The sequence below is a fragment of the Amblyraja radiata genome, chromosome 6 (genome assembly GCF_010909765.2).
Source record: "Amblyraja radiata isolate CabotCenter1 chromosome 6, sAmbRad1.1.pri, whole genome shotgun sequence".
Classification (NCBI taxonomy): domain Eukaryota; kingdom Metazoa; phylum Chordata; class Chondrichthyes; order Rajiformes; family Rajidae; genus Amblyraja; species Amblyraja radiata.
The window spans coordinates 90,343,461-90,357,960 of record NC_045961.1 but is presented as its reverse complement, the minus strand read 5'-3'; the positions used below and the strand labels follow the sequence as shown (position 1 = coordinate 90,357,960).

At 41.2% G+C, this 14,500-nt stretch overlaps 1 protein-coding gene across 1 annotated transcript in view; it reads right to left on the bottom strand.

The window, feature by feature from the left end:
• The window catches only part of relt (RELT TNF receptor), a 49,725-nt gene that overhangs the window by 15,914 nt on the left and 19,311 nt on the right, over positions 1-14,500 (bottom strand). Inside the window, exons 6-8 of the mRNA XM_033023173.1 lie at positions 12,420-12,505; positions 7,043-7,294; positions 434-517 (exon numbers count right to left, since the gene is read on the bottom strand). Coding sequence (XP_032879064.1) covers positions 434-517; positions 7,043-7,294; positions 12,420-12,505 — 422 coding nt within the window. The remainder of the gene's footprint in view (positions 1-433; positions 518-7,042; positions 7,295-12,419; positions 12,506-14,500) is intronic.

Here is a 14,500-nt window from a genome sequence, read left to right as displayed (position 1 = left end):
CTACATAGACATAGTGCTGAGTAACCATCTCCTGTTGGCTTCAGGCATTCAATAATGAACAAAGAATAGTACCTCAGTGTGTCAGGCAGCATCTCTGGAGAAAAGGAATAGGTGATGTTTTGGGTCGAGATCCTTCAGTCTGAAGAATAGTTCAGCCTGAAGATGCTGCCTGACCTGCTGAGTTACTTCAGCATTTTGTCTAGCTTTGCTGGAAACCAGCACCTGCAAATCCTTCCTACACAAAGAAAAGTAGTACTTGGCTCAAGAACAGCAAGGCCTACATGATGTTACTGCATTCCTCCCACATCTTTATATTGATGAGACCATAAGACATAGGAGCAGAATTAGGCCATTCAGCCCATCAAGTCTACTCCACCATTCAATCATGACCACACACCGCGAAAGACAATTGAATGAATAAATCAGTACTAACCTTTCTTCTCCGTGATTAGCCGCACCAACACGCCGATTGTGTCTTCGTTGCTCTCATCTGTACTGAAGGGAATCGTATTAATGGCTGCAGTAAAAGAAGAAAAGAAGAAATAAAAATTAAGGTCCCTTTGTAACCGAGGTGGTTTATAAGCAGCTTGTCTGTTCACTGCAGGGTTGATCAAAATACCCGGTGTTCATAGACATGAACATGAGCTACCTCATGCAGAGTGCATGGTTATGGAAATTATGAGTGCATGGCTGACAGCATTGAACGTGGAAAACGTGTCCATTTGTGGTTAATAAGATCCACTGCTACAAGTGTTCTACATATAGGAGGAAATGATAGGTCACAAATATTGGCTAAAATAATACTTCACACTGCACAAATACCTGCAAGATTAAATACTCCAAGGGTAGTGAGGGTTTTGAGGGTACAGCCAAAACCAATATCTTGATTGAGCAGTGGCTGGATTAAATGCTGACAAGTGCATATAAACTTGCATTGGGTGAATTTTTATTTGACTTTGGGATTTGGGCGAAACCAGTAATTTGGTACATCCTGCCCAAATTTAGTTATCCTAAGAACATTGTGCCAACCATGTAATGTGGGAATTACATCACATATGGGCAGCTCGCAGCAGAGACCCAGGTTCTGACTTCTATCCTGTCTGTGTTGAGATTACGTGTTCTCCGCCATGGGGTTTTAAATCTGATTTCTTCAAGGACCAAAGATAGGTAGATGCATGTTAATTGCCTTCTAAATGGTTCCTAGTGTGGAGGAGAGCAGTGGAATGTTGGCTGGGTGGGGAAGGGATAGTTGCTGAGAATGTGAGCTGAATAAAATTAATGCAAGTTGAGGTGGGAGATTTAAGGCGAGAGGCAAAAGATTTAATAGGAATCTAAGGGGCATTTTTATCTTTTTATTTTTTACACATGTGTGGTAGGTATATGGAATGAGCTGCCAGACAAGCCAGGCACTTTAAATCAGCATTTAAAAAAACCATTTGGATGGGTACATGGATAGGACGGGGTTAGATTGTATAAGTTGGTCATTGTGTGCAAGTTGGGTCGAAGTGGCCGTTTCCATACTGTATATCACTATGACCAAGTTGTGCAGTTAGGTGGTCTACAATAGGCTGAAGGCACCATTTCCATTCTGTATTTTTCCATGACTCTGATAGGTAGAGTGGACCAGCGTAGCAGGACTTTCAGTATACGAGTGAGATCATTGGGTATTCATAGCAATTCAGTGGCATTCAGTTTTAGAAATGTTTCTCAAATGTATTGTATTAATAGACTGATAAAGTTCATCCTCTATTAATACCAAACAATGTAATGACGTGCATCAATTGAACTCAGGATTTTGAAATTCAATTTTGTTGTCATCATTGGAACCAAATTTCAGAAGCAGCACTTAACACACAAATATTACTGCATCACACATTTCAAACAGGGTGGTTCTGCCTCAGGACCTCCGAGAGGTAGTTTAGCCACATAGCCAACAGATGACTACTCATCATGGAATTTCTGAGAACATCCAGTCACCATGTGAATAACCGCACACACACCCCATGTTTTGGATCTCCAAAATGAACTTTATTGTGCTGCACTGAACTGAGATTGAAATGAAATAATACACCAATATTTAAAAATAAAATATCTCTCTAGATGCTACTGCCAAGAAAATACATGAACACCTGCTTTCTCAGTACACTGAGGAACTTTGCCATGTCTCCAATAACTTTTACCAATTTCTACATATGGACCATAGAAATAATTATATTGGGATACATTGCAGCTTGGTTTGGCCATTGCTCTACCCAAGACTGCATGAAATCCCATAGTTGTGGACCTAGCGTAGTCCTTCACACAAACCAACCTCCCTCCATTGACTCCATCTACACTTTTACAGTGCTTTGGGAAAGCAACCAACACAATCATGGGCCATTCATATTCTGATTAGTCCTTCTTCACTCTTCCGTTGGACAAAAGATACAAAAGCTTGAAAGCACTATCACCAGATTCAAAAACAGCTTCTTACCCACTTATCAAACTCATGAACACCTGATGTACCAAGGTATTCTGGATCTCCAAATCTCTTCCCTTTTTATATCTGTACTTTAGTAGCTGTAATACTATATTCTGCACTCCATTTTCCTTTCTCTTTTTGTACTAGCTGTTGTACTTGCGCATGGCATCATTTGCTTAGATAGCATCAAAACGTTTTTCACTATCTCAGTACACAAGAAGAATAAACCAATGCTGGTTTTTGAACAGGAAGGAACTGCAGATGCCAAAGATAGACACAAAATGCTGGAGTAAAGTCCAAAGAAGGGATCTGACCCAAAACATCACCTATTCCTTTTCTCCAGAGATGCTACCTGACCCGCTGAGTTACTCCAGCATTTTGTGTCTATCGCCAGCTTTTGTACAACTCTTTGGAAAGTGGTTGCATTCCTATTCTTTGTTGACCAGGTTTCCAAAAATGAGCTCCATTTGGAGTGTCCACTGGTTCTAAACTCAAACTCAAGCCGGTTTGAGGCCAAGAAACAGAAAACTCCTGCTAGTTTCATAATAGAGGCCGGAAGCGGCATAATCCCGAGGGACTACCCAGGCACTGAATATTCTGATTGATCTATTGTAATTCTGCACAAAAAGTAATTATACAGTACTGGATTTCCCCCGACCTAAGAATATTTTAAGTGTATGTAAATATTGGAAGGGAATTTGATAAAAACTATGCTTCTCCTTGGGAAATTATTTAACTGTGTGGCTATACAGCTTTATTGCTACCAACATTACGATGTCATATTTATAAAAGACTTGTTTAATAATAATTATCTTTCCACCTTTTGAAGGCAGTGATCCCTTGATAGGATACCATCAGTGGCTACGAGCAATCCAACCCGATCGACGAGTCATTTTATCATGGCACTCATCACTTAAGATTCATTATGTAGAATTCATCAGGTAACAAATCAAGAACAGAAGCCACAACTGTTTTTTTTCCCTAGTCCTGCAATCAAGAATATTGCCCTTTTTCCACCCAAAGGCTGATTGCTGCCGATATCATGTTGACTGAGAAAGGAGTGGAGGAAAGCTTCTAATTACATTTAATAATAGGTGGCAGGAGAAATCCAATCTCTATTTTTAGCCGGAATCAACCAAACACTGGTATTTTATGAACAATTCCAGGCAATTTGGCTGGATGTACAGTAGATGCTCTCAAATTTAACACAGAACAAATCAATGGATACTCTCTACATTCCAACTGCCAGTCAGTTCAGCAACATGCCTCACAGATCTGAACTGTATCAACAAACAGAGCTTGCAAAACTAATTACCTCAGCTGCATCTATTATGCAAGGAAGGGGCAGCCTAGCTCAGGCTGAAATTGTGGTTCCCAGTGGATTTACTCCAAGGGGCACAACACCTTTTTTTCCCAATTGCAAATGTTGTGGAGAAATATGAATAACCAATGTAATATTCACACTTGGCACAGCTTCTAAATTGTTTAACTTCAAAATATTTGTATCCTCTCTCTCACACACAAAAAGGTTAAGCTTCTGATAATATCAGAAGATAAAAGATCAGGGAGTGGGGAGGGAGTTTTTATTGTCTCTGTATAGTGGGGAAAATCCATTGAGAGGTTTCCTGGGCTGTGCAAACAGGATGTGATAGCAAAATTATTTGGTTATGGAATTGGTATGCAAACTTATAACCAACCCAAATACATGTTCACAGCGTCATAGGACATGGAAACAGGCCCTTCAGCCTAACTCATCCATGTCCACGAAGATGGGTGGAGGTGCAGGTAGTGTAGAGAAAACAAGGACTCTGCAGAAAGACTTGGGACAGGTTGGGAGAGTGGGCAAAAATGGCAGATGGAATGCAGCGTAGCAAAGTGTGGAGCAATTCATTTTGGTAGTAGGAATAAAAGTATAGACTATTTTCTAATTGGGGAGAGAATTCAGAAATCGGAGGTGTTAAGGGACTTGGGAGTGCTGGTACAGGATTCCCAAAATGTTAATTTGTAAGTCGAATTGGTAAATAGGAAGGCAAATGCAATGCTACATTTATTTCGAGAGGACTAGAATATAAAAATAGGGATGTAATACTGAAGTTTTAAGTCATTGGTCAGACTGCATTTGGAGTATAGGGGGGTTGCACGTAAAGGTCACTCGGTCATAGGGCTTGACGCACGGAGCAGCTCAATCCATCTGGAGGACATCCGTAACTTCCGGTATATGTCATTAATGCTAGAAACGCGTACTTTCCTACCTGTTAAAAAATGGCAAAATGTTGAATTTTTGCGCTGAACAAAATTGTGGAAGTTGGGGTAAGTGTGAGAGATGTACCCAACTTTAGAATTCCAAAAGTGAAGCAAATTGAAGGTAAAGAGAAGCGAGAGCTGAAGGGACAAAAATAGCTAAAGTGCTTGGCGAACAATGGCCGTGCAGATATCGGAATTGGAAATATTGGGAATTATCGCGTTTGCTCACTGCATTGCATCAACAGTAAGGCATTATTTGTGGTTTTTCTTGATTCTTTTGGTATCTAAAAAGTCTCAGAAGTGATAAATCTGGCTGTAAATTTTGCTTCAGAGGAGTTTTCTTTTTGTATGTAAAAACCCACTTGAGAACCATGGGCGATTTTAAAATTTTACAGCCAGATTTATCACTTCTGAAACTTTTTAGATGCCAAAGGAATCAAGAAAAAACACAAATAATGCCTTAGTTGATGAAATGCAGTGAGCAAACGGCCAATGTCGCCAAGCACTCTGGCTGTTGTTCCTTCAGTTCTCGCTTCTATCTACCGTCATTTCTCCTCACTTTTGGAATTCTGAAGTAGGTTAAATGTCTCTCGCGCTTCTCCCGATTTCCATAATTATTTACAGCACTGAAATTGACAATTTTGGCGGGTTTTAATGGGCCCGCTACGCTGGAAACAATGGTCAGTGCTTACCTGCAGTTCATCGCGTGTACTCCACTTGGAGTAGCGTAGCAACAGTACGAGTCATGGGTCGTGACCCGACTGCCGTGAAACCTCCCTATTATGAGCAGTTTTGGAAAATACTTAATAGGACCCGAGAGGCATACCACCCTCAGCGTCAAAAAGTTGCCTCTCAGGTTCTGTTAAATCTTTTCCATCTGACCATAAACTTATGCCCTCTAGTTATTGATTCCCCAACCCTGGGTAAAAAGCAATATGCATTCACTCTATCTATATCAATCTTTCACTTTTCATCCAACTCTTAAGATAAACATACATATATATATGTACACTCCCATACACACAAACATCCGTGCTGCAATCTTTATTTACAATCTGTCATCTATATCAATGATCAATGATTTGGATGAGAACATACATGGCAAAATTAACCAGTTTGCTGATGCTACCGAAGTGGGTGGTTTTGCAGATAGTTAAGATTGTTCAGATTGTTCTGAAATGCCTGTGCTGCATCTTCTGCAGTTGCAATGGGAAGGTGCATGAGAAGGGAGTGGCAGGTGAAGGTGGAAGAGTGAACCAGGAGATTATCCCTTTGGAATATTACAACAGGAGAGGAAGTGGTATTGGATGGCAACATCCTGTTGCAGATTATTACATTTTAATTGCTCTTAAATGGCCTTTCAGTTCAAAGGATGGGCAATAACTGCTAGCCTAGCAACCAACTCTCTAATCCCATGAATTCAAGTAATAAAAGTATCACCCTGTCAAACAATGTGCAGTACTCGGCCATGAGTGGTGACAGCAGGCAAATCAGAACACACTAGCACCCAAAAGATCAGGGTTTCCAAGCAACTATTTTACCTATAGAAATGCACCAATACCTAAAAGAAATTTACAAATAATCGATTAAGATCTAGGGTTAGAGAGAAAAACTGCTCACCCAAGCAATTTCCTCTTTTGAGCTGATGCTCTTAATTGGAAAGGCAAGATCTGTAGCCAAGAATTTAATTGAAAAGGAAAGAACCGGGATGACACAGTGGCGCTGCAGTAGAGACAGAGTTTCGGGTTAGATCCTGACCTCAGATGCTGTCTGTACGGAGTTTCTACATTCCCCCCATGACCACATGGATTTTTCTCCAGGTGCTCCGGTTACCTCCCACACTCCAAAGGCGTGTAGGTTAATTGGCATTGGTAAAAATTGTAAACCGTCCCAAGCGTGTAGGATAGTGTTAGTGTATGGGGATCGCTTGTTAGCACGGATTCGGTGGACCATATGGCCTATTTCCGTGCTGTATTTCTAAACTAAACAATCCTATTTTGAGACACTCCTAGGAAGCAGAAATCTCTGGATGGTTATCTTTAGATCTGCTGGCCCTAACTGGAAGATGTTCTTAGCACACCGACATCACAGAGATAGATCTATTTTAATGTCCAACACTATCAGGCTATTAAAAAGGAATAGGCATTAAAATAGAGCCTGGCACAGAGATATTTGTACAATGTTTTTGTTGCTGAACATTAGATGCTCTGCACCCAATTTACGGCCACAAAATAAGGATGCTCGTTGTTTAATTTTAAGGGCATGCATTGCAGTAGTTTTACTGCAAAACAAACCAAAACAAAATTGAACAGTAATGTCACTTGGGAATTTACTTGCCCAGTTTTCCATTGGCGGTTTCCTCATCAGATTTTTCCGAGATGCAGCGGTATCCCTTCTTCTTCATGAAGTTGCAGATAAAAATCCCGCACAAGCCCACGATGCAGAAGATTGGCACCAATGCAAAGACAACGTACTCTGTCTTCTTTTCTTCTTGTGCCACCTCTTTGCTCTCATTGGAAGATTTAGCGAGGCCAGCCTGCTGTGCATGCTGGGTATTCCGTGCCGCACGCAGGATTCGTGAATAAAGCCCTGTCACAAAAAAAAAAGTGATTTTAATTGCTAGTCAGAAATCAGGTTCATAATTTTACACCTTTAACTTGTTGACATGCTTTAGATAATTTGTCATTTAATCATCCAGCATTGTTATGGCACAATTTTTCTGCTTCATTCATTTATGGGATAAGAACTCTTCAATACTTATGTTTTACACCTTCCATCTTTTAATCCCTGGCTTTTGTCCATCCATCTGCCTATAAACCCTCCCTCACCTGTATCGACTCATTACTGGCCAGGGTTTGTCCTGCCCTTTCTCTCTTCCACCCTCAGAATCAGTCTGAAGAAGGGTCCAGACCCGAAATGTCACACATACATGTTGTCCAGAGATGCTGAGTTACACCTGCATGTGTCTTTTTTGTAAACCAGTACCTGCAGTTCCTTGTTTCGACATACACCAATATTTACCGTCTTTCCATTTTTGCTCTGGAAGTGCCAGTGAACCATCCTATTGACAACCCAATGGCTTGCTTGGCCATTGTTGAGCCATAAGTCAACCACATCACTGCAAGTCTGGAGTTACAAATGCAGTGGCCCTAGCGAGGACAGATTTAATCTCAACAATAGAGATGCAGAAATGGTTTTAAAATTGACTGATTTCATTATCAATAATTGCACCATTATCAATAATTTACTCAACTGGGTCATTTTATTACTCGACCCTGGATTAAAGGACATTAGTGTAACCACCAGGCTTTACCACCATGCTACATTCTTGTCATCTTCTCTGCCATAATTGGACAAAAATATTCAGTCTTGGATTTAAATGGTCGGGTCTGACCAGCGATGCTGGAAATAGCAAGTGTGGTTGTTAACATCCAAGGGAATTACACTGATATTAAAATGAGACTTTGTCCTTGCTTGGGCTTCCATCGTTTGGTCAAGTAAAGGAGATTTACTTACATTGGCATAAACAAAGGCGCATGCAAAATAAAATTGCTTTTTAAAGGCAACGGAATGATATGTTAGTGATCAATGGAAGCCTTGCAGTTCTTATGCATTCAGCAATGATTGTCAAAATCACATGAAGAATTGTTTTCAGCCTTGAAGTCTTCCACATTTGTGCCATTTGCATCATAACGAAGATTGCAACTACATTAATGACGTATGTGGAAACATTTATCCGGTTGAAGTGGGTAGCAGTTATTTTTGAAACTGTATACATCACTTGGCATTAATTGACTGCAGATTCTCAAATATTTTTGATGGGTAAAAATAGAAATGTTATCAAATGTTTCTAAAAATACAAATGGTCATAAAGAAAATCATTCATTAGGTGGGTCATTATGATTGTTATATTTGCTCTATTTCTAGTGGGCATCTTGAAACTTTTCTCCCAGCACCTTACAACAGTTGAAGCCAAAGATTAATTTTAACCCATGGGCCTGACTAGTGATAAGTAATATGGGCTAGACCTGCAGATTTAACCACTTGGAATTGTGTTAATTTTCATCTGTTTTCTCTCTTCCCTGCATAGTTTACAGCCTGGACCTTTCTTTATCTGGCTTTGTACAGGGAAGTGGGAGGGGTAAGGAAGGCGGGAAGTTGCTGGGTGAGGAGGTCTGCGGCTACCATAACTGAAGCTCTCTAGTCACCAATGACAATGGGCAGCTGGAGACTCCAGAGGATCTGCTGTAATGGGAAAATTCAACATTACACTACACCCAGCAATTCTCAGAAACAGCCCAGGCCTAGTGCAAGCTCCGGCACCCACTTTAATTGTTGGGTCTGATACAGTGCAGACAAGAAGCAGTTAATCCCCAAGCAGGTGTTGGAGAGCGATCTGGTGCAATGGGACCATGAAGCGATGCACTCATGGACATAGTGCTCCCCAGGCACAATGGAATAAAATAAACAAAAGAAATGCAGCCAAATATAGTTTCAGATAGACCTTCCAGAGAAGCAAACTGGATTTCAATGTTTTCTGGAATATACCTGATCTGTGAATTATTACACCAACAGTATAACCCACACTGCACCGTGTCTAGCTTTCTGTGAACTCTTGTACTTAATTAACAAAGCACTGAAGTTTAATTAAAGCATAAAAGTGAATACTTGCATTTGATGTTGATCAAATAACTAAAGCCACCATGTTACTGAAGACCAGCACACACCGTTCACTTGACACAGCATGATTGAGTGTTTTCTCCATCAACCTCTCAATCTCTCCAAAGTAGATTTATTTACATATTTACTGACTTGTAGCCTTACTGTACACTGACCAGCCTCACTGTACACTGGAAACCAAAATAGAATCCAAACAATCTTCATGTCACAATTCTGAACAATTCAAAGGTATTTTTACAATGGGTTGTGTATTGAGCAGATTTAAGTGCCTGTCCCACTTAGGCGATTTTTTTGGTCACTGCCAGCGACAGTCGTAGCAGGTCACCAAAAAAACGGCGATTGGACCCCCTCTATGACAATGACTACGAAAACCTACCACCTAGTCGACGTCAAGCTACGGAAAGCTACCGACAACTGACGACCCATTAGGACGTCCACCTACGACCACACAGGCGAGAACCTACGATAACCAAAGTCAAGCTACGACCCTGTCGGCGACAACTGAAGACAATTCAGTCGCCGGTACCTGTCAACGGTTGACGTAGGTAGTCGGCAATGGAATTCACCCAAGTCATCACACGGCGACAACCTACGTCACCTGGCGACAACCTACGACAGGAGAAGACAAGCTCCATCAAGCCCACAGCCGCCGAAAGGTTTTGAACATTTCAAAATACAGCGGCGACAAGAAAAAAGTTACGACTCTTTAGGCGACTTAACTTGACAACTCACAACCATACAGGCGTCACCCCGCGACCATGTGGCTAAAGCCTAGTCGCCTGTAGTCGCCAAAAAAAATTGCCTAAGTGGGACAGACCCTTTAGTTAAACAGCCAATGGCAGCACAAAGGTGCAGCGGTAGAGTTTCTACCTTACAGCGCCAAACACCTGGGTTTGAATTGGACTTCAGGTGCTCTCTGTACGCTGTCCCTGTGACAGCATGGGAATCCTCCGGGTGCTCCAGTTTCCTTCCACAGCCCAAAGATGTGCAGGTTTCTATAAATTGTCCCAAGTGTGTAGGATAGAACTAGTGTATGGGTGAGCACTGACCCAGTGGGCTGAAGGGTCTGTATCCACACTGTATCTAAGCTAATCTGGAAAAAGCAAAACACATGTATCCCATGCTTTGACCATTCAGACAAATTCATTTCAACTTGCATGATGTAATGAACATGCAGCAAAAAGGAGCCAAACAAAAATGCTCTTTAAAAAATATATATACCAAAGCAGAAAAGGCAAGGCATTGGGTTAACGGCTACACTGCACAAGGCAGAGGAATTGAATTGCTTTTGTTGTGTGGTCAAACAAAAATGTTGTGTCCTTCACCACTCAGATAATTAATACCCATTAATCCAATGAAGAGTACGACAGAGCCACGTGACAGCTGCAGTGTGCTCCACGTAACATGCCAAATTTTAGGATAGTGCTGTGCGCCCTCACAGTATCTTTTCACAATCATCACAATGCTTTTAGAAACATAGAAACATAGAAATTAGGTGCAGGAGTAGGCCATTCGGCCCTTCGAGCCTGCACCGCCATTCAATATGATCATGGCTGATCATCCAACTCAGTATCCCGTACCTGCCTTCTCTCCATACCCTCTGATCCCCTTAGCCACAACGGCCACATCTAACTCCCTCTTAAATATAGCCAATGAACTGGCCTCGACTACCCTCTGTGGCAGAGAGTTCCAGAGATTCACTACTCTGTGTGAAAAAAATTCTCCTCATCTCGGTTTTAAAGGATTTCCCCCTTATCCTTAAGCTGTGACCCCTTGTCCTGGACTTCCCCAACATCGGGAGCAATCTTCCTGCATCTAGCCTGTCCAACCCCTTAAGAATTTTGTAAGTTTCTATAAGATCCCCTCTCAATCTCCTAAATTCTAGAGAGTATAAACCAAGTCTATCCAGTCTTTCTTCATAAGACAGTCCTGACATCCCAGGAATCAGTCTGGTGAACCTTCTCTGCACTCCCTCTATGGCAATAATGTCCTTCCTCAGATTTGGAGACCAAAACTGTACGCAATACTCCAGGTGTGGTCTCACCAAGACCCTGTACAACTGCAGTAGAACCTCCCTGCTCCTATACTCAAATCCTTTTGCTATGAAAGCTAACATACCATTCGCTTTCTTCACTGCCTGCTGCACCTGCATGCCTACTTTCAACGACTGGTGTACCATGACACCCAGGTCTCGCTGCATCTCCCCTTTTCCTAATCGGCCACCATTTAGTCATGGGTGCCAATTAGCATTAGAGCACAATTAAAGATTAAAGAAAGAACTGTCCCCAACAAAAGCTCAGCAAGTTTATCCGGTGAGTTGATAAAGCTCATTGACCCGATCATTAAATAAGTAGATTTTACCCGACACCCTTGGAATCACATAATAGTTCAGAGATCAGAGAATTGGGGCAGCAGAGTGGTTTCTTGACAGATGCTCTATAACCATATGTAAGTGAGTGGCAGAATCTGGGTGTAGTTGGTGTGAATGTGGAGACAATGAAATGGTATCAATCTAGGATTTGTGTAAATGGGCACTTAACGTTCGACATGAACTCTGTGGGCTCATGGGCTCTGAAGGGCCTCTTTCTATGCTCTGACACTTTAAATAATTTAGATCAGATATTTGAACAGTTCCAGACAAAGTGCCGAGAAAATGGTTTTCTAACAAGGAATCAGTGAAGTATTTGTCTGCTACCACTTGAGATAAACATACCATGGTCAGTTCCATTGATTTATGCGAGCAACATGCAGATGTCTTTCAGTCTGACCTCCAACATCAGGAGTGACCTCTGCACTCAATTGTGATTAATAAAAGAGCAGCATACAGCGTATATATACAGTATTAGAGCTATAACAACATGTTTGTGACAAAACTTTCTTTTAAGTGTCTCTTGGAAAAGGAAGCCAGTATATCATACAGGACATCACTGATTCGGGGAAACACTAATCCAGAAAAACAAGCCAACTTAAGCAAACGCTTGGTGTAGATCATGTTACTGTGAGTATGCCTCTCTTTTACCAGCAATAGACTAACCTGAACATCCCACAGTTCCCATTGGAGCAGAGGAACATGGCAAACATTTCTCTGCACCAGAGGTTTCTTCAGCCAAGGTGTAATGCCTACAAAAGAAGAGAAAAGACTGTAATTAGTTAAACAAGCCATTGTTATATGGTCAAGAGTCAAGAATGTCTTATTATCAGATAGAACAATGAAATTCTTACTTGATACAGCACAACAGAATATGTAAACATAGTACACTGTAAATAATATAATAAACAAGAAAAAAAGTTCAGTGTGTATATATACACACACCCACAAGAACACACACAAATATATATATATATACACACACGTATACATATATGTACATATACGCACACAGACATATATACACATGTACATATATACACACACACACACACACATATATATAAATAAAAGTTGTGAACACTGCCCAGTCCATTACTGGCTCCGATAAATCCCTTCGATGATGAGGAGGTCAGAGGCGCTGCCTCAAAGGCAGCCACCATCATCAGAGACCCACACCATCCTGGCCACACACTCATTTCACCCCTGCCATCAGGAAGAAGGTACAAGAGCCTGAAAACTGTAATGTCCAGATTTAGGAACAGCTTCTTCCCAATAGCCATCAGGCTATTAAACACAACCTCAAATAAGCTCTGAACTTCAATAGACTATTATTATTATTGCACTACTATTTTGTGTGTGTGTGTGTGTGTGTGTGCGCAAAAAAAAACAATAGTGCAATAATAATAATAATAATGTCTATTGAAGTTCAGAGCTTATTTGAGGTTGTTGCATTTAATAGCCTGATGGCTGTAGGGAAGAAGCTGTTCCTGAATCTGGACGTTACAGTTTTCAGGCTCCTGTACCTTCTTCCCGATGGCAGGGGTGAAATGAGTATGTGGCCAGGAAGGTGTGGGTCTCTAATAATGTTGGTTGCCTTTGAGGCAGCGACTCTGATAAATCCCTTCGATGATGGGGAGGTCAGAGCCAGTAATGGACTGGGCAGTGTTCACAACTTTTTGCAGTCTTTTCCACTCCAGGGCATTCAAGGTGCCGAACCAGGCCATGATGTAACCAGTCAATATGCTCTCTTCTGGCAGTGCTGGCTCGAAGGGCCGAATGGCCTCCTCCTGCACCTATTTTCTATGTTTCTACATTTCACTGGACACCTGTAGAAGTTTAAGAAAATCCTCTCTGACATATCAAATCTCTAATCTTCTCAGGAAGTAGAGGCGTTGATGTGCTTTATTTATAATTGCATCAGTGTGCTGGGTCCAGGAAAGATCTTCGTATATATGCACGCCCAGGAATTTGACATTTTTGACTCTCTCCACCATTGTCCCGTTGATATAAACAGGATTGTGGGTCCTCATCTTTCCTTTTCCAAAGTCCACAATCAGTTCATTGGTTTTACTGATATTGAGAGCCAGGCTGGTGTGCTGGTTTTGCAGTTATACAAAATAGTCAAGACATGAAAAACTCTAGAGCAACACTTGTAAAGACTCCTCGAAAGCTGAGGGTGTATGATTCATAGTCAATATCGGGTGATTCTTTCCAGCAGCTCCTGCTCTGTCATCCTGTATTAATTAAGCCACTCCATTTCCTCACTTATGCAATGGTGACAGTAACTCAGTGTGGTCTATATATATATATATTTTTAAGATGAATCATTGATGGAAATTTAACAAAAACTTAAAAACCTGAAGTCTAGAATGGTTTTTGCAGTTGTGCAGGAGTAGACCAAAAACAGGAACAAATTATCAACATGCAACTGGTTACAGAGATAAGAATTTAGGAATGAGTTGTATTGCTATTTTTTCTGTTGCCTGGACTTTTCAGATGTCAGATCTGTTATAGAGGACTCAGAGGACCCAGTGAAATGACACAGCCATCCTCAGCATGTCACAAGAGGGAAAATATGCATGATAACAATGTATGAAGTACAGTTGGAGACAAAAGACTGCAGAATCTGGAATCTTGAGCAAAAAAAACAAAACAAACTGCTGTAGGAACACAGTGGGTTAGGCAGGAGGGAATGGACAGACAATGTTTCAGGTCGAGACACTTCCTCAGACTTAGACTGAAGG